General features: G+C 38.5%; 1 protein-coding gene and 1 non-coding gene across 3 annotated transcripts in view; both read right to left on the minus strand.

Annotated features, from left to right (window-relative positions):
• Positions 1-11,747: 11,747 nt before the first annotated feature.
• The window catches only part of NCEH1 (neutral cholesterol ester hydrolase 1), a 91,166-nt gene continuing 76,890 nt past the window's right edge, over positions 11,748-26,023 (minus strand). For both annotated transcript variants that reach the window (XM_049775241.1, XM_049775242.1), the window contains 2 exons: positions 15,789-15,960; positions 11,748-12,519 (listed from right to left, as the gene is read on the minus strand). In XM_049775241.1, coding sequence (XP_049631198.1) covers positions 11,902-12,519; positions 15,789-15,960 — 790 coding nt within the window. In that variant the 3' untranslated portion in view covers positions 11,748-11,901. The remainder of the gene's footprint in view (positions 12,520-15,788; positions 15,961-26,023) is intronic.
• LOC126013172 (U6 spliceosomal RNA) lies at positions 14,415-14,521 on the minus strand. Its single transcript, XR_007497500.1, has one exon. It is a non-coding gene; the product is annotated as a U6 spliceosomal RNA (small nuclear RNA).

The following is a 26,023-nucleotide window of genomic DNA, read 5'->3' on the forward strand; positions in this document are numbered from 1 at the left end:
ACATGTCAAACCACAGCTGGAAAGCCCCATTATTCCTTCAGAGAAGAAAAACAATGACAAAGGAATATAATGTTGTAGTATTGTTAGGAAAGAGTTTTATTTTTGTGGGTCCCTCAGGGTATGAGTAAGACTTAGAGGGCTGCATGCAGGTGGATGTGTAGTAGGACAATGTACCAGGGAGAATTGTGCTTGTCATGTTAAATGCATTGGACTTACCAGAGGATTTTAAGTTTGTAAGTATAAGTTCAGGCTTGGTTACAAATCATCACTTTTTTTTTGTAGCTATGGGGGTGGATAGAGACTGGAAAGAATAAATGATAAGAAAGTTATTGCAATTCTTTGGGCAAAAAGTGGTGAGGAATTCTGAAAGGGCAGCATATCCAAGGAGTAAAAGAAGAAATTAATTTTCAAAAATAAGCAATAACTAGTACTGATTGTATTCATTTAGTACTTGAAAATTGAAAGACTAGTGGAAATAAGAGAAAACTGTCACATCTACCAGGGTAATGAAAAAATGTGATACGGTCAAGTAAAATAGCTTTTATATAAAGATTTACTATTAGAGAAGGTAAAATCATGAAGTTATAGAGTGGCCCAGGAGAAGTATGTAAAAGGAGGTTGAATGCACAAATCTGAATCTTGTGCAAGAAAGATTTCATAAAATTTCAGCCAAATATCCTCATATAGAAGCACCCCTTTCAAAAAACTGTAGGGATCTCTTTCATAAATGCTCATAACTGTTGCTTTTCTACAATACACAAAAGTTGACTTTATACAGATAGTGCAAGAGGCTATGGAACCATCCATGCTTTAGAGGCAGGAGATCTGAAGCTCTGAGTTTGATCACTGACACTGTATGGTCTCCTAAATTATAAGTGAAACCCAATCCAGTGGTCCCAAAGTACTGATAGGTATGACACACAAACATCAACACACAAGTTTAAAAAATTGTACCTTTTAAATGCATTTGCTTATTTCCATGAGCTGTCTAGTCATTTCTCCTCCACCGCAATTCCTCCTACTTTGTCATTTGGAATATAGCTGAAACTATTTTTAACTTTCTTTGGGTAAGGGTTGACACACTATTTAGGTGCTATTCAGGTGTTGTGTGCTCACTCAGTAGTGACATCTGGTGAAATAATGTTAGGAGACACTAGGCACCCCATTTTGCACATTCAGAATGCTCCATCTTAGATCCAGACAATGTTATTAAAGTTATTAAAATTCCATTAAAATTGTTATTAAAATTATAGTTCCAGACAAGGAAAGCTTATGTAGAGGAAAACTAAGTTATTTACCCAAGACTTGACCTCAACTGCCAGCTCCATAGTGAGCCTTCATGGTTGTCCCATTCTGCAGTATTCTGCTTATTGTGACCCAAATCAACATTACATTTAGCTGATAATCCTCTAAACTAAACTAAGTCAAAAATCACATAACCACTCAGGGCTCTTCTTTTCTTTTCATTTTTGGGCTTGGGGGTACATCCAGTGATGCTCAGATGTAAGTCCTGGCAGTGGTTGAGTGATTGATAATATGAGGTGGTGGGGATTGAACCAAGCTTGTTGCATGCTAGTTAAATAGTACAGCTCTATATACTGTGCTATTATTCCTGCCCTGGGCTATTGGTTTCAACTTAAGTTTCAGAATAATTGCTTGTCCTTATCAGCAATTACAAACCCAATCAACATTTCTGGGTTTTTTTTGGTGGGGGGGGTTTGATTTTGGTTTTTGGGTCACACCCATTAGTGCTCAGGGATTACTCCTGGCTCTGTGCTCAGAAATCACTCCTAGCAGGCTCAGGGTATGCTGGGAATCGAACCACCATTTGTCCTGCACTGACCAAGTGCAAGGCAGAAGCCCTACAGTTGTGCCCAGCAACATTTCTGTGTTTAGATCTGAACAAACATGACATATATTTATAGAATTAAAAGAGAGTTTCCTTTGGCAAAACATAGTTGACCATATCTTTAGAGTTAAGAAAAAGAAGCAGTGGAAGAATTAGAGGAAGAAGAGGAGGCTACATCAACATGTTGTTGAATGAGAGTAATGAAATGAGAATAAAAACACAGATTCAAGCACTAGCTTTATTCACATTAATTTACATTTACACTTTCTTCCATTAAGGGATGTACTTCTAGGAGAGTCGTAGAAAGAAAGTCAATAGAGGTAATGCTGTCTAGAGTAGAATAATTATCCTAAAGTAGAATATTAAAATAACAAATCTATGGTAACATTTAGAAGCATTATTTTTTTTAAAAAAGAATAAAAATTATCTCATGATTTATTTGGAATAAAGAATACAGAATTTGATCCCCTATTAAAGGAAACATAAAGGGAAGATAATTGTAAAAATGGTAAAATTGCTTGGCTGGTCTAACTAATTCTTTTGGTGGGGGGTTGGGCCACACCTGGCGACTCTCAGGGCTTACTCCTGGCTGTGTGTTAGAAATCACTCCTGGCAGGCTCAGGAAACCATATGGAATGCCGAGAACCGAACACAGGTTTGTCCCGGGTCAGCTGCATGCAAAGAAAATGCCCCACCACTGTGCTCTAGCCCCCTAACTCTAATTCTTTTTTTTGGGGGGGGGGCACATCCGGTGATGCTCAGGGGTTATTCCTGGCTATGCACTCAGAAATCGCTCCTGGCTTGGGAGACCATATGGGACATCGGAGATCGAACCTCGGTCTGTCCTAGGCTAGTGCGCACTAAGCAGATACCTTACAGCTTGCACCACTTGCTCTGGTCCCCCTAACTCTAATTTTTTAAATTGATTTCCACTGACCACTGATGGAATGTACTATATAGACCAGGGGTCTCAAACTCGCAGCCCGCGGGCAGTTTGCGGCCCTCCGTAAAACATTTTGTGGCCCGCAGCCGGCCTTCAAATATCGCAGTATTCGCGATTATTCTTTTACCAAATAATCGCAATAAAAATCGCATTAGTAAGAAAAAAATTGCATTAAACATTCGCATACCCCAAGCAGTTCCGTTCGGGGTATGCAAATGTTTAATGCGATTTTTTGCGATTTTTTCTTACTAACGTGATTTTTTATTGCAAATATTCGGTAAGCGAATAATCGCGAATACTTTACGCCTAGCGCAGATATCATTTCCACTGCTCCTGTCCGCTGTCGCTTTTTTTTGTTTGTTTGTTTTTGTTTTTGTGAAATCCCTATGTGGCCCTGCTTCACCCCGACTTTGCCTCCTGCGGCCCCCAGGTAAATTGAGAAATCCCTTATGCGGCCCTGCCTCACCCCGACTTTGCTTACTGCGGCCCCAGGTAAATTGAGTTTGAGACCCCTGATATAGACCATTATATTATGGCAGGGTGTAGTCATTTACTTAACAGAGCAAAACTTCAACACTGGTTAAGAAAAATGCAGATAGGATTTGAGTTCAGAAAACAGAAAAAAATTTTTTTGAGGTCTTTAAAAATAATTTTTTAATCAAGGAGATAAAATATTGACTTAATTATTTTTAAATAATTTTTATTGTGACCAAAGTGAATTATAAATCTTTCACAGTAACAGTAATATTTAAGGTACATGGTGATAATAAATCTGTACTTCTGGCTCTATGCTCAGAAGTCGCTCCTGGCAGGCTTGGGGGACCATTTGGGATGCTGGGATTCGAACCACGGTTCTTCTGCATGCAAGGTAAATGCCTTACCTCCATGCTATCTCTCCGGCCCCAGAGTCTGATCATTTTTTATTTCCATTCAATGTTCATACGACTCTTTGGTCTGCCCTCCATTCCCCCGTCCCTCAATTTATGATGCAGAGCAAGATGATTCATGTTATGTAGTTCTGTTGGAAGAAAACAAACAACAGCAACAACAACAACAACAACAAAAAACAACTGGGAGGATTGCTTCTAGAATTTATAAATATCTACTTAAAAAAAAGAAAGCAAAAAAGCAAACAAAACAAAACAAAACAAAACAAACAAAAAAAAAGACAACAACCCAAAACCAAAACAAAGACAAAGACGGGAAAAAAAAAAATCAGCATCGAATAAAAGGCACCCGGCTTCTAAAAACAATCACCATCATATAATAACCACAAGAACAAAAGTAAATAAAAAAATTGAAATAATAAGAAAAGAAGAAGAAAAAGAAAAAAAAATAGAAAAGAGAAGAAAAAAGAAAAAATGGTTTGACAAGGCTTGTGCTTTTTTTTTTTTTTTTTTTTTTTTTTTGGTAAAGGCACAATAAGTATTGGGGAAATTAGACAGGGAGTTTCCTTGGCCTAAGAGATACAGGATTTCTCCACCCTTGAAGCATACTGCCATGGGAACTATTAACAGAAAAAATAATTTATCTGTCCACTTAAAAACATATTTTCTGGTGCTAGAGAGATGGCACAGTGTTAGGGCATTTGCCTTGGATGCAGCAGACCAGGATGGACGGTGGTTTGAATCCTGGCATTCCATCAAGTCCCCAAGCCTGCCAGGGGTGATTTCTGAGCACAGAGGCTCTGAGCATTGCCGGGTGCGGCTCCCCCCGCAAAACAAAACAAACAAAAATATTTGCTGTAAAGTCTGATTAGTTAGAAATAAGGCCAGAGGACCAGAGAGATAGTGCAGTGGAATCAAAGTTAAGGCACTTGCCTTATTTGTGACTGAACCTGGTTTATCCCCTGTCACCACATATAGACCCTGAAGCACCACCAGAAATTATCCCAGAGTACACAGCCAAGAGGAAGCCTTGATCACCACCAGCTATGGCCCATACTTCAACCCATACTTCTAGGCCTAGAATTACTTTGACTATTTGACTAAAATATTCAGCCTTCTCTTAAGAAGCAAATTTATAGTTGACATAAATTATACACTTAAAAAATAACACCTAAATGCTTATGAACTCAAATTTTTGAAAAAAAAAATTGATTAAAAATTATATTTTTTTTAAAACTTTATTTATTGACTGGTTTGAGGGTCACATCTAGCAGCACTCAGGGGCACTCCTGGCTCTGCACTCAGAAATTGCCCCTGGCAGGCTGGGGAACAATATGGGATGCCGGGAGTCAAAACTTCTAGGTCGGCCAGATGTGCTATCTCTTTAGCCCCTGTGCTATCTCTCTAGCCCCCAAATTATTTGAAAAATTCACCATGTATTCAGTTCTAAATGCTGAGGAATGAGAAATGGGCATGACAAAGTCCCTGCCGTCACAGGAAAGCACATAATCAAATACTGAACATGAACTATGAAGATAGAAAGCAATGCCATCACAAGGAGTGGGTCTAGGGCTGGAGAGTGTTGACAGGATAGATTGAACAGACAATCTGAGGAGGGGGAGCTCTGGATTGGAAATGGCAGCAATGGGTCAATCTGGTGAAAGGCTAGAGGAGGAGTTTTCTAAACAGAAACCACAAAGTCACCAACCCATTCCACCTTCCTCATTCTTTTTCCCTCTCTCTTCCTGTCTTTCACAAAATGCTTGACTGGGTGGAAGGATTGAGCATTTCATGTATGTCTACTGGAAGTCATATTTACATTGACACTCTTCAAGGTTTGGAGAATCTTGTGCTAATATCATTATTTTCTAGATGTCTAAATTGAGGATCCATTGGCAAATATTAAAAATTATTTTAAAAGAGGGACTAAAGATCACTACTATAATATTAACATATATTTTGACTCAATAGCTAGTACAGGAATGAATGCCTAGCCTTATATTCTGCCAGCTCTGGTTCACATTTCTGGCTCCAGATTATATTTTAAACTACCTAAAGGAGAATTATGAAAATCATTATTGGATTTCTCTAGCAAAATATAAATAAATTTGTGAAGCACTGGTGAAGATGAAAGTAACTATAGCTGAATAGGAAAATCTCATGTACACAAGCATATGATCATGTGGCATCTAAACAAATGACTCACTTTTGAAGTTTTATAATTCTTACAATAGTAATATAAACTATAACAAACTCAAATATGAAATAATGCAAGTTGTGATGACAGTGTCAACTGGAGGACTTCCATTCAATAATGTTGATGCTCTTTTGCTATTCTGTTTATGACTGAAACCCAACTTCGAACATGCTTGTAATTATGGTACTTAAAGATTTATATTAAAAAAATCTAAAACTCATTTGCACTTAGATCATCCCTTTCAAATGTTTGCAGCTTACTAAAGTGCCAAACTAGTATCAGGGCCTAACTTTTTGTTTTTGTTTTTCAGTCACATCCGGTGATGCTCAGGGGTTACTCCTAGCTATATGCCCAGAAATCGCTCCTGTCTTGGGGGACCATATGGGATGCTGGTGATAGAACCAGGTCCATTCTGGGTCAGCCTGATGCAAGGCAAATGCCCTACCACTGTGCTGTTGCACTGGCTCCACAAGCCAGTGTTTTTGTTTGTTTGTTTGTTTTGGGTCACACCCAGCAGCTCTCAGGGGATACTCCTGGCTCTGTGCTCAGAAGTCAGTCCTGGCAGCCTTGGGGGTCCATATGGTGCTGATGCTTGCAAGGCAAACACCCTACTGCTATGCTATTATTGCTCTGGCCCCAGGGGCTTTTATAAAATATTTTAGTCAGTCCAATGTGTGCAACATACTAACATTGTATCCAGATGTGAATGCAGAACTCAAAGTCTATCCAGATGTAAATGAATATAGTGAGACCAAATAGAATAAATATATTTTATCACTCAGATGACCAAAATACTATTTCTCTTATATATAGAGATGAATAGACATCTGGTCTTCTTCTACAGTTCCTGACCCATAGCTCTCAGAGCATTGTAATTTCCTGTCTGGAAAATGATAAATTGTCTCTTAGTAATAAGATAATATCTTGGGAGCTCCTAAAGATGGAAGTTCTTTGACAGAAGAACCGACCTCCCTCTATTCCCACCCAGATCTGGGAAAAGTGGAGAGGGGCTAGCAACTGACTTCAATTGACTATACCAATGAGTTAATCAATCATGCCTATGTAATGAAACCACCGTTAAAGTAAAAAAGATGGAGCCTCAGAGAGCTTCTGGGTTTGTGAATACATGGAAACTTAAGAATGGTGTTCCATAATGACAGTTGGAACTGATCACCCTGGACAAGAACTGGATGCTGAAAGGGGATAAAGTGACATGCATACTACTCCTTTATTAGCAATAGTGCAAACCAGTGTCAAAAAAGAAAAGGACAGAGGGAGAGAGAGAGAGAGAGAGAGAGAGAGAGAGAGAGAGAGAGAGAGAGAAAGAGAGAGAAGGATGTAAAATGCCTGCCCCCAAGGGTAGGTTGGGAGGGTGGGTCTGAGGGAAATGTTCACAGGTGAAGGTAGTGTACCTTCTCTGACTGAAATTCAACTATGAACAGTGTTCTAACCACAGTGCTTAAATAACTCTTAAATAACTTATAAAATAAAAAATAGAATGGTGATCCTGGGAGGGCAAGAAAACTCTAATCTCCTCCTTTTGTTATAATACCCCCTACACAAGGACATATATGTGTGTGCATTTATCAGTATGTATATATTAGTGCTCTAATGAGTAAAAATGTTTTCTGAGGTTTTTGTCCTATTCTAGCCAATACATTAAATCTGGGAGGGAGTACTCAGAGTGATGGTACAGTAGGTAGAATAGTTAACTTGCATGCAAACAACCCAGGTTCAATCTTTTGGTATCACATCTGGTCTTCCGAGCCTGCCAGGAATAATTCCTGAGCATTTCCCAAAATTAAAAAAAAAATACATCTTAGGGGATGGAGAATAGTACAACAAGTAGGGTATTTACCTTGCATGTGGCTGACCCAGGTTTGATCCCCTGCATCCCATTTGTCCTCCAAGCACCACCAGGAATGATCTCTGAGTACAGAATCAGGAGTAACACCTGAGCACCACCAGTGTAGCACAAAAATAACTAAATCTGAGGGTGTTGTCTGTAAACCTTTGATCTGTAATAGGCCAATCAAGCTGAGTAACAATCTGGGTTTTCAATGGGTTGTTGGGAGTCTGAAGAAGGCTTTAAGGACACCTCCAATTTTCCATTTGTCTGAAGCACAGATTGCTTCTTGGATTTGTGGCTGGCATCTGGAATCAAAGGAAGTTTAGGGACAGTGATCTCTTTGCCTATGGAATCTGATGCCCTCTCCAGAGAGATAATATCAGAAAGTTGTTAAATTGCCAGTGTGGCTATGGAGAAGCCTCTAACTGCATTCATTTGAACTGGTTCCAATAAGGTAGCACCACTCATTCAAGAAACCACTTAACATGTAAAAGTCAGCAGAAGTGCTTCAGTGAGAAGAAAATTAAAAAAGAATTTAGCTAGGGGTCTGGGATACAGAAGAGTGAACAATGAGAATCAGATAATGAAACCAGGGAAAGCAAGAGACACATTTCCAGATTGAACCATTTTATTTTCAAACATGAAGCAAAATAGACATACATACTTAGCTACTTATTTCACCTTATAAAATATATTTGCTACTAAAATCCTTCATAAAATCTGCTTTCCCCTTTTGCTGTGGGAAATCAGCAAAAAAGGTAGAGGTTAGAATATCATGCACAAAACATTATTATTCACCAAGAATAATTATTATACAATGTTAAGTTCTTAATAAATCTCTCACAATGATAAAACATTAAAATTAATTTGATTTTCACTATATTTTGTAGCACTTGAAGAGTTTCTTCATATATTAATCAGTTCATAATAATTACAAAGACTAGATTTACTTTTCAAAAAATAAGAAAAACTAAACCAGAACACTAACTAAAATATATCAATCTGCAGAGCATAAAGTTCTTTTGTACATATCAAGCTAAAAAAAAGTCCCAAACCAAGATATCTTGAACATAAGTTCTGTCGACTTCCCAAAGGAGCACTTTAGTACTCAAGTTTTTGGTTGGTCTAAACTCTTTTAAACTTCATTTTGGTGATCTAAACTCAGACTTTTATGTACCAGGATTTTCAAGTGCTGTGATTCCAACAAGATTTTCATCCTAGCAGAGTGTGAGGTGAGATATAGTGCAGGTCATTAGACAATTTATTCATATATATAAAAATTTCCATGAAACTCAAGTATTTCATCAGAAACAGTGGTTGATCCCTCCCCCCCCTCTTTATTCCCCTTTTTGCTGGAGAGAGCCCTTTAGAGATCTGGATTCAATGTTTATATGTAACTGCCACACAATTTGGCTCACAATTCTAGGGCTTGGGATAACAGGGTGGGAAACACCTTAAAGAGCTGTGCATGTATAATCTTTGCTTTCTTAGATGTAGGTAACCTCAAAATGAGGCTCAAACATTGGTTTCTTCAAATGGTGTCAAAATAAATAGCACTAAATGAGTAGGGTAACTAACAGTAAGAACTAAAATTTCTGTTTTTAAGGAATCATCTTTGATGGTGCATGCTGTACAGATGGAATAAGGAGTTTTAAAAGACCATTCAGAGCTGGAGTGATAGCACAGTGGGTAAGGCACTTGCCTTGTATGCAGCCAACTCAGGTTTGATCCCTGGAATACCACTAGGTCTCCCCAACCATAGCCAGTAGTGATTCCTGTGCACAGATCCAGGAATAACCCCTAAGCACCACCAGGTGTAACCTCAAAAAAAACCAAAGGGGGAAAAAAAAAACAAAACAACAAAATGGTTGGAGTTTTTAAATAAAATAATTCAAGTGATTCTAGAAGAAGGGGGAAAAAAAAACAAACAAGAGATGAGAATGTGACTTGCCTAAATACATGATCAAGTTAATTTGCATGATTATATAAATACACAGCACACTCATTGCTGCATTTACTTTTGGTCTGTATGTACAATGTTCCTGGCTTTTACAGTAAATGAAAAATAAGTATGCCTATGTTTATTGTATCACCAAGAGCAGAAAGTATTCAGTTTTCAAATGAGAAAAAGGATCTACTTTCTCTTCACTGATGGCCTTCACCTTCCCGTCACTTTACTGGGCCCTATTACTGCTCTCTGCTATCCTTAAAAGTTGCATGGGTTTGGGCAGAAGTCAGAGCAGCAGGAAGGAGGGTAATTAACTCACATCAGACTTTAAGTTTTCACTCTGCCAAAAATATTCCCACTGGCAGTGAAGGCTGTCCTGAAGTGAAGCTTGGGTTATTATAACTTCTAAACCTGGCTGGAGAGTGATACGGAGAAATGAGAATGCCAGGGGACAGTATATGCCTGTAAGCCAGAGTAAAAGCTAGTATTTCTTCTAGTCAGAGAAAGCAGAAATAAGCAGATGTATTTCCTAAGATATTGAACTTAGATGTTTTTACTAAATATTGTTTTGTTTCTAGTTATTTCATCTGCATATTTATATAAGCATAAAAATATTTAGGGCTAGTATATAGTAGTATTAACACTATTTGATATTTTTATAAAATGATAATAGGATATAATTCTAAGATTATATTTTAAACCTAAGGTAGCTTTTTTTTTTTTTTTTTTTTGGTCTTTTGGACCATACCCAGCAATACTCAGGGGTTACTTCCTGGCTCTGCATCAGGAATCAGTACTGGCAGGCTTAGAAGATATAGATGCCAGGGATCAAACCTGAGTCAGCCACACTCAAGGCAAGCACCCTACCTGCTGTACTAGCACACAGCCCCTAATGTAATTATTTTTTTTAAAAATACCATTAATTTCAGTATTCATTACAGAATTACAGATACTATTCTGAAAAATTTTGTCTAGTGACATATGTTAATATTAAATAGCTTTTAAAAATAAACAACACATAATATATACCAAAATAGGTCCATTTTAAATCCAAGTAGGTGAAAAATTGTATTTTCAAGAACAAACTAGGCCCTTCAAAAGTAATTTATAATTTTATACTAGTATGAAGTGTACTTTATTTTTTGACTATGTTAAATATATTTATACTGCTCTTGATAATTTTATGTCAGAAGCGTTCATTATAAAACTATTAGCATTTAATTTATGTTTTTCTTATTCTGTAATGGAAGATTTACTCTAAATCTAAATAAACTTGCTCCCAAAAGATCTCCCTCAAGGAGACAGCATAACTAAGAAACGTAATAAGATATAGATATCCAGTGCATGCAAGCTCACATTTTCCTTTTTTTTTTTTTTTTTTTTTTTGGTTTTTGGGTCACACCTGGCAGCGCTCAGGGATTACTCCTGGCTCTATGCTCAGAAATCACCCCTGGCAGGCACGGGGGGACCATATGGGATGCCGGGATTCGAACCACCGACCTTCTGCATGAAAGGCAAACGCCTTACCTTTATGCTATCTCTCTGGCCCCAAGTTCACATTTTCTAATAATAGTGGTAGGAAGTAACTTTCAAGTATCATCATCATCTAGCTGGAGTTTATGATATTATGATAAGCCATCTCATAAACAATATAAAGGAAAGAAGTCCTTTGAGAAATATGACCTTGTTAGAAATGTCATTGCCAAAATTCCCATAGGAAACAAAACCATCCATCTGTAAATAACAGAGGACACATGGTACCCAACTCTGATCTTCAAGCGTACCCATTTAACACTGCTCTGAACTCCAAGTAAACTCTAGTAAATTGAAGAAGAGCCATTTGTTTTTTAAACTTCATAAAGTCACTATTTTGCCACCCACAGCTGGAAAGTTTTCTTCTGAAAAGAACTTCTTGACAAAGGAATGACCCAAAGCTTTTCCCAGTTCCCACTCACTCTCACTTTCTCTGACTGTGGGTATAAGTAGAAGTTTGGCTAAAACAAAAACAGAGACTGGCCCACTTTAAGAACCAGATTCAGTTGTTTCTGCACTTCTGTTAGTCAGATGCATTAAAAAAATTTTTTTTATTCAGGAAAAAGTCCTGAGGGAGTAGAGATTTCACAACTTCTAAATGACAAGAGGAAATTAGCTGACTGAAAAGTGCATGTGTTTCCAAAGCAAGTACAGGAGGTTCAGAGGGGCTCAAGAATTCTAGGCATGTTATTCCTTTACAGATTTTCTTTTAGCCATTTGAAAAAACTATTCCTAGTCCGAATTCCCACTGAGAAGTGTGTTGGCCATCTGGTGAAAATCATGCACCCGTGGAAAGCATCCTCAAAGTGATCAAGGGTGACCTCCACACCTGCACTCTCCAGGCGCTTTGCATACATGATTCCATCATCCCGTAGGACGTCATGCTCACATGTCAGAATGTAAGTTTTGGGGAGGTGCTGCAGAACTTCCTGCTCTGCGATGAGTGGGGAAGAACGGGCATCCAGCAGCTGAGGGATCTCCTTGATGATCCTGGCATTGCCAGTAGTTGGTAGCACTGGTTTGTAGTTCTTTTTAATGGACTCAGATAAGAGTGAGGTCCAGTTTAGCCGGGCACGGAGAGCAGCGACCTCATGCACATCAAGTGAAGTGTGATTGTTAGCTATCATCTCCTGGATAAAGTCGTAGTTGCCTTTGAAGTAGTCTATCCAGTACTTTACCATGATATATCGGGGTAGGATGGGGGTGTTCACATTTTGCTGGTAAGAGGGTGTGTTAAAGTCTAAAGCTTGAAGAACTGGGTAAATTAAAGCTTGCACTTTGAGCTTGTTTTTGAAGTTGGCATCTTGATTAAACTAAAAAAGAGGAAGCAAACATATCATTTCATTTTCTATGATCGTCTTTACTGAAACTTCACTTAATAAAGTTATGGAACAGCTCAATCTAAAGCAGTCAGTTAAAGGGGTAGAAGGTTGATTAAAGTTCTACCAGGCATAGCAGTTTTTAAAATAAATTAGCCACCTTCAGCCTATCAAGTTGCTGGTTACTTACTGAGAAAGGTGTGTTATGGCTCATGTGCTGCCTGGGTACGTGGTAACCCAGCACATGCCACCTGCACCCTTCCTCTTGAGATAAAAACTTTCATACTTTAACACTGGGATGTATCCCAAGGCTCCCTGTGCCTTTGGAGAAGCCCATATTCTTTCTTAAACACATTACTCTCTTTATTTCTCTCCTTTTCCCTACTTTTCCTCAGAATTTCTAAATAAAATCTCTCTCTCTTCCTCTTCTTTATTTTTTTTTCTGGGCCATACCTGACAGTGCTCAGGAGTTAGTCTTGGCTCTGCACTAAGAAAGTACTCCTGGAAGGCTCAAGGGACCATATAGGATGCCAGGGATCGAACCCTGTGTGGAAGGCAAACACTCTACTCATTGTGCTATGGCTCCAGCTCTAAAATAAAACCTTTTTACACACACACACACACACACACACACAGCTCTAATGTATAAAATTGGTGGTTTTGAGTGACTAACTCTCCTAGAACACTTCATTTGTATTTATCCTTTCGAACACCTCATTGGGCCTTATGAATGGAAAAATGTGAATTTTGTTTAGTTTTGCATCAAATCCTGGCCTGCACTGGCCCCCAAAGCATTGACTTGTGACCATTGCAGACAGGAGGGGAAGGAAAGCTAAGGACCTCAATCTGTCTTCTGTCAGTTTTGGTGCTTATGTTTGGTTCAACACTGAGGACACAAAGAGAGCTGACATTGTTCCTCCAGACTACTAAGTAGTATAGAGGAGTTGGTGGAGGGCCCCGTGATTTGGATTGTGAAGGTAAAGGAACCCCCACACCTTAATGGCTCTCATTTTCCCCAGGTCTCCCCAGTGGTTATATTACCTCACTTTGTAATTTTGTATATAAAGTGACTCATTTTTCTTTAACAACGAAGAGACAGCTAACTAGGTTACTAGGCAGCTAAAGGATCTTCAAATTAACTTTAGCTGCACACCCAGCCTTTATGAGCCCTTTCTTTAGAAAAGATGTCATGGTTTTATAAAAGTAAGAAAAAAAGATCATAAAACACACCATTAATATGTGCCAGGGGTTGTTTGTATATCATGGCACTAAGTTGGCCACAGCAGAACAAGCAGGTGATTAATCCTCATTTCTTCTGAGGCTCAGAAAGATAAAAAAGACTTATCCAAAGTCTGGTAGCTCACAAAGAAGAAATAGGGGTGGGGGTGGGGGGGGTAGGATCTCATTCCTGGTTTTGATTGGTTTTAAAGTCCCTGAGGCTTTTCACTGACCCATCACTTTCTTCTTACCACAAACATTTGAACATACCAGTAGCAAACTTTCCACTACCCAGTGAAGAACCACGCTCTTTAATTATTGTAGAGGAAAAGAAACCAAAATACGGGCCGGGAGAGATAGCACAGCGGTGTTTGCCTTGCAAGCAGCCAATCCAGGACCAAAAGTGGTTGGTTTGAATCCCGGTGTCCCATACGGTCCCCCGTGCCTGCCAGGAGCTAAGCTATTTCTAAGCAGACAGCCAGGAGTAACCCCTGAGCACCGCCGGGTGTGGCCCAAAAACAAACAAAAAAAATTAAAAAAAGAAAAGAAAAGAAAAGAAGTCAAAATACTCTACAAATACAAAGTTAGAGGCTATTTGAGAATACCAAAAGAAACTTAGAGACAAAAAGACAGAGATGTTCTTTTTTTTTATGAGTTTGTTTCTTTTATTTAAAAATATGGAACACTTCACGAATTTGCCTATCATCCTTGCGCAGGGCCCATTCTAATCTCCCCTGTATCGTTCCAATTTTAGTATATGTGCTGCCAAAGCAAGTACAACAGAGATGTTCTTTTTAAGTAAATTAATCGCTAAGAGGGCAAAAATGGACTTATCTTTAGTTTACACAGTTGGCAAATATTTAGGCATTGTTAGATTTAGAGACATTGTTTTCAAAGAACTTAGCCAGGTAAAGCTCAAATAAACTTAAAACATTTAAAGTGCTTGAGCTATTTAATTTTTTATATTAAAAACTTTATAAAACAATTTTTTATTTGGTTACAAGTTCTAAGGCAATCTTTTCAAGCAATTGATATTTTTTATTTTCTTTTTTTGAAGCAATTGATTTTTATTTGTATTTATTTATTTATTTATTTATTTATTTATTGTTTCTGTTTGGGGGGGATCATACCTAGTGGTACTCAAGGCTTACTCTTGGCTCTGTGCTTAGTCTTGGGCTTGCAGGCTTGGGGGACTACATGGTGTGCTATCGACTGAACCTAGGTTGACTACATGTAAAGCTAGTGCTTTATCTACTGTACCAATGGAATTGGTTTGTAAACAAGAAGATCCCAACTTATAAATCAAAAAAAAAAAAAAAAAAATAACAGGAGTAGGGCCCGGAGAGATAGCAAAGCGGTGTTTGCCTTGCAAGCAGCCGATCCAGGACCAAAGGTGGTTGGTTCGAATCCCGGTGTCCCATATGGTCCCCCGTGCCTGCCAGGAGCTATTTCTGAGCAGACAGCCAGGAGTAACCACTGAATATCGCTGGGTGTGGCCCAAAAACAAAAACAAAAACAAAAAAAATAACAGGAGTAGAGAATACTGAATTTCCCAGGCATCTCTAAAGTAAGAATAACCTCCTAAATGTTAGCTCTCCTATTACGCTGCCATCAGGGGCTTTCACAAAGATTCAGAGGGGACATTTACTTCAACAATTGCTCTTCCCACTTCAAAAAAGATCTATGACAACTATGAAAGTGTAGGCAACTATCAATGGCCATTAAGAGCCCAGTCCATTGGCTATTAAGTCTTTACTCTTTAAGTGGAGAATGAGTAAGTTTTTTTTCTTTGTTTGTTTTTGGGCTACACCCAGCGGCACTCAGGTTATTCTTGGCTCTGCACTCAGAAATCATTCCTTACATGCTTGGGGAATCATATGGGATGCTGGGGATTGAACCAGAGTCGACTGTGTGCAAGGCAAACACCCTACCCACTGTGCCATCGCTCAGGCCCCTGCAAAAGTTTTTTTGTATATGATCACATGCCCTGCCATCAGCTCCTAGACAGGGTAGAGGTAGGGGTGGAACAAATTTGGTTTTCTTACCTGTTGGGCCACGGCCGCAGCCAGATTTCCCCCAGCACTGTCACCAGAAATACCAACTCTGTTTGGGTCAGCTGAATACTTCTGTAAAACTTCTGGCTGCAGGAAATATTTTGTGGCTCGTTCAACGTCCTGGACTTGTGCAGGAAAATAAACCTTTGGAACTAGCCTGTAGCTGTGAAGACAGAAATTAGATACACTTAAGGACTCTACCAACTCTTTAATGTTAGGGGATGGGGCAAAACTGGCAATGCTTGGGACTTACTGTCATCTGTGTTTGGGAGATTGCTCTGCTCTGTCTCTTCCCTTACCAAGTTTTACCAATGCCATTTAAAGTTTAGAGGGGAAGTTCGGATTTATTTGTACCATAAATAAATAGCTCATTGAAAGTTAATATAAGCCATTCATTTTCTAGTAAATCAAATGCTTATTAAATCTAATGATTTTGTACTTTTGTATTAGCAATATGAATACTATTATGTATTATACTACATTTTCTTATTTTCCTTCTTTTTAATTTTTAATCATCAAAAAATGTAAAAACAAAATTTCAAAGGTGGGGCCGGAGAAATGGCATGGAGGTAGGGCATTTGCATGCAGGACAGTGGTTCGAATCCCAGCATTCCATATGGTTTCCCGACCCTGCCAGGAGCGATTTCTGAGCAGAGAGCCAGGAGTAACCCTTGAAGGCTGAAAGGTGTGACCCAAAAACCAAAAAAAATTTTTTTCACAAGTAAAAGTATCTTGCTAATGTATGGGTAAAGCCAGAATTTTGAAAATTGTTTCCAGTAGTCAGTGTTTCATGCACAAATACTGCTGGGTTAAAGGGTGACTTGGCAGTATTAACCATCTCACTGGTTTCATGTTTAAAGAATCTATTTAGCAGCTTGATAAACTAAGTAAAATTATGTTCCAAGAAAGAAGTCATACAATGATTTGAAACAAAAGCAACACTTCACTGGAGGCTGAACAGAAAGGCTAGTGGTCAATCAGAGAAAGGAAAACTCTTGCAGAAAGCTCTCTTCTGGCTTCTGATACACTCCTGGAGCTTTTTCTACTGCTGATTTCCACTGTAAGACCAGACTTCTTTTGGGATCTACTCTATATACTTATTAGTATTCATAATGTCCAAAGTGTTCTTCCAAACTGACTTTGTCAAATATCTTATCTAAATCCTGCCTTTAAAATGCACATACATGGTCTTATGCCAGGAAACTTCAGGGGTAGGGTCTCCTTGTATTTAGGCCAAGGCTTTTCCTTTCCATGTCCCCCATATTTTGGTGGGCCAATGCAAACAATATTTGCCACTCTAACACCACTTTTACTGTGTTTCTTTGACTCTAAACCTTAAAAAAAAAAAACCACTTAAACTTTTGATGTTAACTTAAACTAATATTCATGTGCATGAAAATGTAAAAATAATACTATGCCTTCAATATTTAAGGAGTCACATAAATTTCATGGCTTTATATTGCTTTGTGTACTGCTAAGAAAAGTTATAATGTACTACAATCTGGGGACTTGTGGACAAAGTAATTGTACATAGGTTCTGTTTTCTTTTTCTTTCTTTCTTTCTTCTTTCTTTCTTTCTTTCTTTCTTTCTTTCTTTCTTTCTTTCTTTCTTTCTTTCTTTCTTTCTTTCTTTCATTCTTTCTTTCTTTCTTTCTTTTTCTTTCTTTTCTTTCTTTTCTTTCTTTCTTTCTTTCTTTCTTTCTTTCCTTCTTTATTTCTTTCTTTCTTTATTTTTTTTTTTTTTTTTTTTTTGGTTTTTGGGCTACACCTGGCGGTGCTCAGGGGTTACTCCTGGCTATCTGCTCAGAAATAACTCCTGGCAGGCACGGGAGGCCATATGAGATGCCAGGATTCGAACCAACCACCTTAGGTCCTGGATCAGCTGCTTGCAAGGCAAATGCCACTGTGCTATCTCTCCAGTCCCTGTTTTATTTTTCTTAATGTTCTTTGACTGTAAATTCAAAATTTAGGCATCAGCAAGGGGATTTCTTCTGAGAACTCTGTTTATGGGTGATTGTCCTTCCACTGTAACTTTACCTTGTCCTCTTTCTTTGTATCATTGTTCTCATAATTAAAAATAAAAAATTAAAATATGAAAATATGAAAAAAAAGCACATACAGGGGCCAGAGCAATAATATCATGCGTAGGGCACCTGCCTGGTACCTTACAGCTGAATAGGTTTCAATCTTCAGCACCCCATATGGTCCCCTGAGCCACCTAGGATTGACTCCCAAGTATATAACCAGGAGAAACTCCTGAGCACTACCAGGTGTGGTCCCCAAACAAAAAAATTGCACATAGATCATCTGTTTGGAATACTATCTCAGCCACGATTCCCTTGCAAACCTAATTTTCATCTATCCTGTATGCCTTTAGAAGGGTTTGACCTTCTCCAGGCATTTGTTAACTAAAACTCCAGTTCCAGGAACTGAGTATTTTTTTAATATTATTTAGAGTATGCTGTACCTACATCCTAGTGTAGAAATTATTTCTTTTATGTTCTCCAAAGAGTGTATACTTTGATACCAGGGGCTTTGCTTCATCATTGTATTTCCTGTATCTGTCAATCTACTGAGCACATAATCATTCCTCTAGAATACCTTAGTAGAGTGTGGAGGGCACTTGCTTGCACACTGCTGACATGTGTTCAATCCCAAACACCCCATATAGTTTCTTGAGCACTGCCAGGAATGATCTCTGTGCACAGAGCCAGGAGTAAGCTCTGAGTACTGCCAGGTTTTCATCCCCCCCAAATAAACCCATAGAAGACCTTTGCGTAGTCTTAGCATGTCTTCATTTTGCAAAGAAGAAACCAAGGCATAAAAGTCTTATCTTATTTGTAGAATAATCCAAACAAATGAAACCAAGGTGGGAGAGAAACTACTTAATTAAAATCTAATAATATTTGAGGCCAAAGAGAATAGTAAAATACTTGCATTGCATATGGGGGGGGTCCCTCTGCTACAACTTTTGTTCAGATTCGGAGCACTGCAGATGGTCCCCTGGGCACCACGAGGGGGTAATTCCTGAGCACAGAGCTAGAGCAGTCCCTGATAACTATCAAGTAAATCCCTCCAAACAAAAAATTAAATCAGTATAGCAATATTTAAGACTCTTCCATCATTATTTTAATGATGATATTTATTTATATATAGATAACTATTTTCTAAACTATTCTATAGGAAGTCATTTATTTCCTCTACCTAAAATCTAACTAGTAAATTAAAAAAAAATTGGGGGGGGTTTGACTCCTGTGGTATTCAGGGTTTACTCCTTGCTCTATACTCAGGGATAACTCCAATCAGGCTTGAGGGACTTTATAGGGTACAGGGGATCAAACCCAGGATGGCTGCATGCAAGGCAAGTGCCTGAATCTCTATATAATCTGTACTATTGCTCAGGTCCCATCAAATATCTTTTTGGTATCATTAATACTGTATATTTTTGTTTGTTTTTTGATTTTTGGGTCACACCCGGCAGTGCTCAGGGGTTACTCCTGGCTCTATGCTCAGAAATCACTCCTGGCAGGCTCAAGGGACCATATGGGATGCTGGGATTCGAACCACCAACCTTCTGCATGCAAGGCAAATACCTTACCTCCATGCTATCTCTCTGATCCCAATAATACTGTATTTTAAACTTCAAAGTTGAAAAGACACCATAGCTGTTTTTACCACCAAAAGGAAATGATAATTCTTGGATGTGACAGAAATGCTAGCTAACACTGCAACACTGTAACATAGTATGACATACATGTGTGTGACATCAACAATTACATATGTAACTTTTTGAGGTATACTATATAAAACATTGTATTAGTTTCCCCTATAGAGCAGAGCATTTTTGATATATCTATAGTACAAGATGATCATAATATTCAGTGAACATCCTTCACTACAGTAACCTATTCTTCATGTCACATTAACCTTCAAGGTTTATTCTAGCAACTTTCAAATACGTACCATAGTATTTTGAACTACAGTCACCAGGATGCACATTATAGCCCATGACTTTTATTTATTTATTTATTTATTTATTTATTTATTTATTTATTTATTGCTTTGGTCCATATCCAGTGGCACTCAGGGGTTTATCCTGGCTCTGCACTCAGAAATTGCTCCTGGGAAGTTCGGGGTACTATAATGGGATGCCGGGGATTGAACCCAGGTTGGCTGTAGGCAAGGCAAATGTCCTACCTGCTGTGCTATTGTTCCTGTCCCATAAATTATTTATTTTATAACTGGATGTTTGTATCTATTGACTATTTACTCCATTTAATCTACCTTCTTTTCTAATCTACCTCCAGACAATAATAACAACAGCAGTAGCAGCAGCAAGCTATTCTCTAATGATCTTGGTTAATGTTTTTTCTTAGGTTCAACAGAATTGTGAAATCATTACTAATTACTGAGTGAGTTAAAACAGTGTATTATCCAGATTACCTGACAACTAAATATTTTTGCAATTATCATGGATATGATCAAGAAGAAATTATTTGTGAAATGCTTTGATAAGTATGAGTATTGATGGGAGCTGTTTCTTTTTAAAACTCTACAGTTTTTAAAATCCTATACTTGTTTTATAAGAAATAAGATATATTTTAAGGTTTTGTTCTTATTTTTACATTTGCAGAGATCAACTGATCATCCAAAGTGGTGTTTTCAGTTGATTTTCACTGTCTTCAAACTGAGGCTCTTCCATCGTTCTCAAAGAATGGGGGAACGAATCACAATTACAGGATGTTGTCCACTAGATGGAGGCATCGCACAAGATTCTACTTACCCCAGTTTTGGGACCAGATCTCAATTTTTTTTTTTTACAATTTCAGCATTACTGAGTTGATTTATTTTCTTTTTTAAAGAATTGTAGCTACTGTGATTTGCAATTTTATAATACTGTTAAAGGTAGGGTCCTTATGGATACAACATTCCAAACACACCCCACCACAGCTATGTCCTTTTCTCTTCCATTTATTGCATAAGTGGTCTGTTAGGGACCCCGTTTCACTTGCCCCCTTCCAGTCCTTCACAACTCACTGCCATGGTATGGTCAGTTCTATAGGCCAGTTCTTAGATCCTGCTATTTTCACTTACAATGCTTGTTCATATCTTTATAAGAGAAAGGCAGCTCTGTATTTGTCTCTCTCCTTCTGGCTGACTTCACTCACTATGCTGAATTCCTGAGTTTTTCAATGAAATAAAACAAATCCACTTCATGACACAAGCTGTAAAATGAACAACTTTTTTTTTGTTCAACAAGATTTTATATATAATAAACAATTTTCTCAATAACCCAGGAAGTCAAAACATATTCTAACTACATTTAACATTCTAAGTACATATGAATCAATTTAAATTTTCAAATCGTGTTTTACAATTTATGAAGAACAAGGTTAGTGATTTATGAAGCAAGAAAAGTTGGTAATATAATCAAATATTATTAGTAAATTAATATCTGAATTAGGGCATTTTATTTTGTTATTTTTTGGGGTCACATCCGGAGGCACTAAGGGGTTACTCCTGGCTCTATGCTCAGAAATCGCTCCTGGCAGGTATAGGGGACCATATGGGATGCCAGGATTTGAACCAACTTTTGTCATGAATCAGCTACGTGCAAGGCAAACATAGCTGTGCTTTCCTCTCTGGCCCCTGGCTTGGGTTATTTTAAACATGCTTAAAAACAGGTTATATAAAGTAAGATTGGTTCACCTAAAAATCTATCTTCTATCCTTTTCCTCTTACTTTGTTCAAGCTGGAAATGTCCTTTCATTGTAAGAAGAGGCAACGTTTTCAAAGGCCCAACAGATAGCACAGTGATAGGGCGTTTGCCTTGCACGCAGCCAATTGGAGCTGACCCAGGGTTGATTCCTGGCGTTCCATATGGTCCCCTGAGCCTGCCAGGAGCGATTTCTGAGCACAGAGTCAGGAGTAACTCCTGAGAGCCACCGGGTGTGACCCCAAACCAAAAGCCAAAAATAAATACATAAATAAATAAATGGCATAATTTTCATAGCTAAGAAAGTGATCCTAGATATCTCCTCCAAGTATAGATGAGCCTTAAAACTGACCTAAGAAATATGACAAAAGTTCTGTAAGCCCTTTTTATACAGAAATTTTAACCAGCAAGAATTTTTATAAGTTGTATTGCCAAAGAAATTATGCATCAGTGTATTTATTATCTGCTGCTTTTATTCAAAATTATGCCCCTAAAAAGAACTAAAAGAGAATGATGAGCATTTTCAAATAGAAAATGCAGCTTTTAAGGGAAAAAAAAATCTAACTGATATTATGTCAAAAATAATTCTGTTTGTTTAGCTATCTCTATCTATTCTTCAATATCCATTTTTCATTTGGTTGTTTCTGGCCAGGAATTCAGCTTATCTATATATTGAACAAAAATTCTAATTCCTAAGTAATTCTAATGTATAACCAGAGTTCAGAAATATCACTGATCCCAGCACATTTTTCTATCTCTTTGAACACAACTCTCCATTCCATTGCACTGTCCTCTCTATTTGCTTTTTCCTCATCAAATGTTCCCACCTTTTAGGTTCTATTGCAAATGCCACATCTTCCATGATAGCTTATAAGAGCTCAGTCCTTCCTTGGGGCTGTTAAATTCTCTTTGACAACAACAGATCTTTACACAGACATCTCAACCTCCTTTCCAGAAGCAGACTGAAAGCAATCATTATGTATTAAAAATTTTATGTAAAATTCTTGAAATAAGCAATGCCATTACTTTGATGTTGTTGTTTTGTTTGTTTTTGTCATTTCCAGAAATGTTTGTTTGGGTCATATCCAGAATTGCTCAGGAGTTATTCCTAGCTCTACATTCAGGAACCATTCCTGGAGGGTTCAGGGGACCATATGTAATCTCAGGGATTGAACCTGGTTGAGCCATGTGCAAGACAAATGCTCTCCCCACTGCACTAGTTCTGTGGTCCAGCAATGCTATTTCTGTGGTCCATTACCAACTTTATTAACAGTGACTAAGGAGATACAGGAATTCTTAGAGAGCCTGGCTTGCTACTTTAGCCAAAGGCAGATATCATGTAAAGCCCAAAAATGAAGAAAAGTGAGTTGCTCCAAGCCTATAAACACTGAAGTTTTGGTTAACACCAGTGCAGTATTTGACTAACATTAGAGTTAGAGTGGCACAATGTGCATTCGTCTTCCCAATAACCTAGTCTGGGAGCCAAGCATTTAGTATCGCACTGTGAGATGGATACTGAGTGGAACATCAGTGAAGTAAAAGGAAATATCGTATTTTGGAAGTTATATTCCTAGTAGAATCCAAAGGTGTGAGTTAGTATCTGTCCTTTTTGTAGACTCTTTTGCCTCTTTTTGACAGCTCCTTGCAAGAACTCAATAGATGGATCTTGACAACTTTCAGTCAGAGAAGCCTTATCTTCAGTAGGGATTATTTGAAACAAATCAGAAATTCTATCCAGACTGTGCTCTCTATTTGACAGGTAACTCCAAAGGAAAAATTTATGTATTGCTCTAGGAGGTAGAAGTTATAAACATGTAATAGAATCAGAGAGATAAGTACAAGGAATAAGGCACATGCCTGTGTACAGCTGACCTGGGTTTAATGCCTCTGGCACAGAATATGGTTCACTGAGTGAAAGGAAGAAAGGGAGGAAGGAGAAAAGGAGAGATGAAAAGAAGGAAGAAAGAAAAAAGGAAGGCAGACAGGAAGAAAGGAAGGAAAATAAGTGGCACAAAAGTGAAAGAATTGTAAGTGGAGACTTGTTTCATTTTATTTGTTCGGGGCTCATTCTGCAGTGCTCCAGGATCATGCCCAGTGGTGCTCTGGAAACCATGCAGTGCTAGGGATCAAACCTAGGTTTCTCCTTTGCATACACCAGTCCTTTGAGTCATCCCTCTGGCCCTCTTTTCATTGCTTTTTCCTCTCTTTATTGTTATTGTAATACCAAAAGGCTGCATAATTGTTTGGGTGCACCAGAAATCACACTCTAGAAACCAGGAATCCCAAAGTGGTGCTGGTGCTCATTTTTAGCAATAGGACATAGGACTACCTGATCAAGGTCAAAGATCTAGAAGGCAGATGCTCCATCCCTAAGCCAGTTGTTGTTTTGGGGTGGGGGCACACCTGACTTGGCATTTAGGGCTTACTCCTGGCTCTATATTCAGGAGTCATTTCTGGTGATTCTGAGGTTGAACCCAGGCATGTAAGTCAAGCACCCTACCCACTGTATTATCTCTCCATGTCTGCTCTCCACCTCTTCACATACCTAAAATGTGCTTTGTGTATGTATATTAAGAAAGGGTATCTCTTTATTTTTCCACTCTCCATCTGATACTTTGAGATAGTTCATAGCAGCCATCATTCAATGATATACAGGCAAAGCTGGTCTGATTGGATAAGAAGAACTTTACAAAGAATTTACAAGGGTCAGGATGATCCACCAAAATCCCAGGAAACTAAAACTACGATCTTTTTAAACACAGGTATGCAACAGAAAACTCCCCAGGTTTTCCATGCTTATCTAAATAGTCATCTCCCATCCAGGTGTAAATCCCAACTTTCCCCTCAAGAGTACATTCCTCCAGGTGGCTACAGAAGCTGGAGCAGGCTGTTCTGGAACTGTGGTCACTGCAGCACATGTAGCAGAACTGTGCTAGCAGAGGGGTTCTGTAGATTCTATACTCTTGGTAAAGCTCTAATTTTATCACCCACCCTCAACCTCAGAATTCCAAAATATTTACACCTCACAAGAGAAATTGGTAGAAAACTACTCAGAAACAAATATTTCATTAATTAAATGCCTGAAAAGTGAGAGCTTCATTCTTAATAATAGTGCAAAAACTAAAGCAACCTACTTCTTAAAAGATGGCATCATGTTTATCTTTTCTGCAGTATTAGATTACTGGAGGCTGCATTTTATGTCTTCTAAGTAAAAGAAAAGGAGCGAGTCAAAGGATGGCTTTGAGATAACTTGAGGGTCTTGGAGGGGACCCCTAGGAATGTGGTCTGTCCATTGTGCAAGGCTGCCAGAGGGGACTGTCAGAGGTTTCTCAGCTCACACGCAAAGGGAAGCTAAGCCACATCCCTGTCACCATGGCTCTGTGGTTTCCGAGGGAGCTCACGTCAATTTGCTGAGTTTCCTGAATGCACAGTTAGTCAGCTTGCACTCAGCTCACTTTAGGAGAAATTAAAAATGACAATGACAAAAGGTAGAGGCACATCCTATCCTATTGCTGAAAATGTTAGTGTCAGCGTGTACCACAAATGGCTCACACTCAGAGAGGGGTTGAATTAACACTAACTGCAGCATCAGCATCAAGGTGTAAATATCAATTTATTTCACTTAGAAATGGCAATCCCTTGATTAATATAGGAGGATTATTCAAATTTGCCTTGCACTATCACATCTTGTTGCACTCTCTCATTTTCTCACACCCAATTAATTAACTGGCTTTCTCCTTTCTTTCTTCCTCTTCCCTCCCTTTTCTTCTTTCTTTCCTTTCTTTCCCTATATTTCTTCCATCTTCCCCACCCCACCCCAACTCTCTCTCTCTCTTTCTCTCTTTCTCTCTCTCTCCCTCCCTCCCTCTCTCCCTCCCTCCCGTGTGCACAGTTTACTCAAGGCTGTGCTGCAGGACCATTCCTTCCAGAAATGCTTAGAGGACCATATGTGGTGACTGGGATCATGCTCAGGTCAAATGCATGTCCAGCAAGCAAGCATCTTATCTACTAAACTATCTCTCTAGCCCCTGCTTACTTTTTTCTGCCTGACACTGACTGTCCAATTACATGGTTATTTATCATTTTTACAAAGTATCATTTTATATATGCAAAATAATAAAATGGCTTTTGTATTTTTGGGGGGAATGCAGCTTGGTTGTGCTCAGGGGTGCTCCTGGTGGTGCTTAGGAAACCATGGTGATGCCAGGAACTGAATCATGTGCTCAGTCCATTGATCTATCTCTCTGACCTAATAAAACATACTTATTTTATTTATTGTTCTTGTTTTTGTTTGTTTTGGAGCCACACTAGGTTGTGCACAGGGTCTATTTCTGGGTCTGCACTCAAGGATTACTCCCAGAGAGCTTGGGGGGACCATGGAGTGCAGGGATTGAACCCAGGTCAGTTACTTCCAAGGCAAGCATCCTACCCTCTGTACTACCTCTGTAGCCCCAATAAAATAACTTGTTGAAGTCCCATTGCTTATACATTTGTTAGTGAAAACTAAGAA

The sequence above is a fragment of the Suncus etruscus genome, chromosome 6 (genome assembly GCF_024139225.1).
Source record: "Suncus etruscus isolate mSunEtr1 chromosome 6, mSunEtr1.pri.cur, whole genome shotgun sequence".
NCBI lineage: Eukaryota > Metazoa > Chordata > Mammalia > Eulipotyphla > Soricidae > Suncus > Suncus etruscus.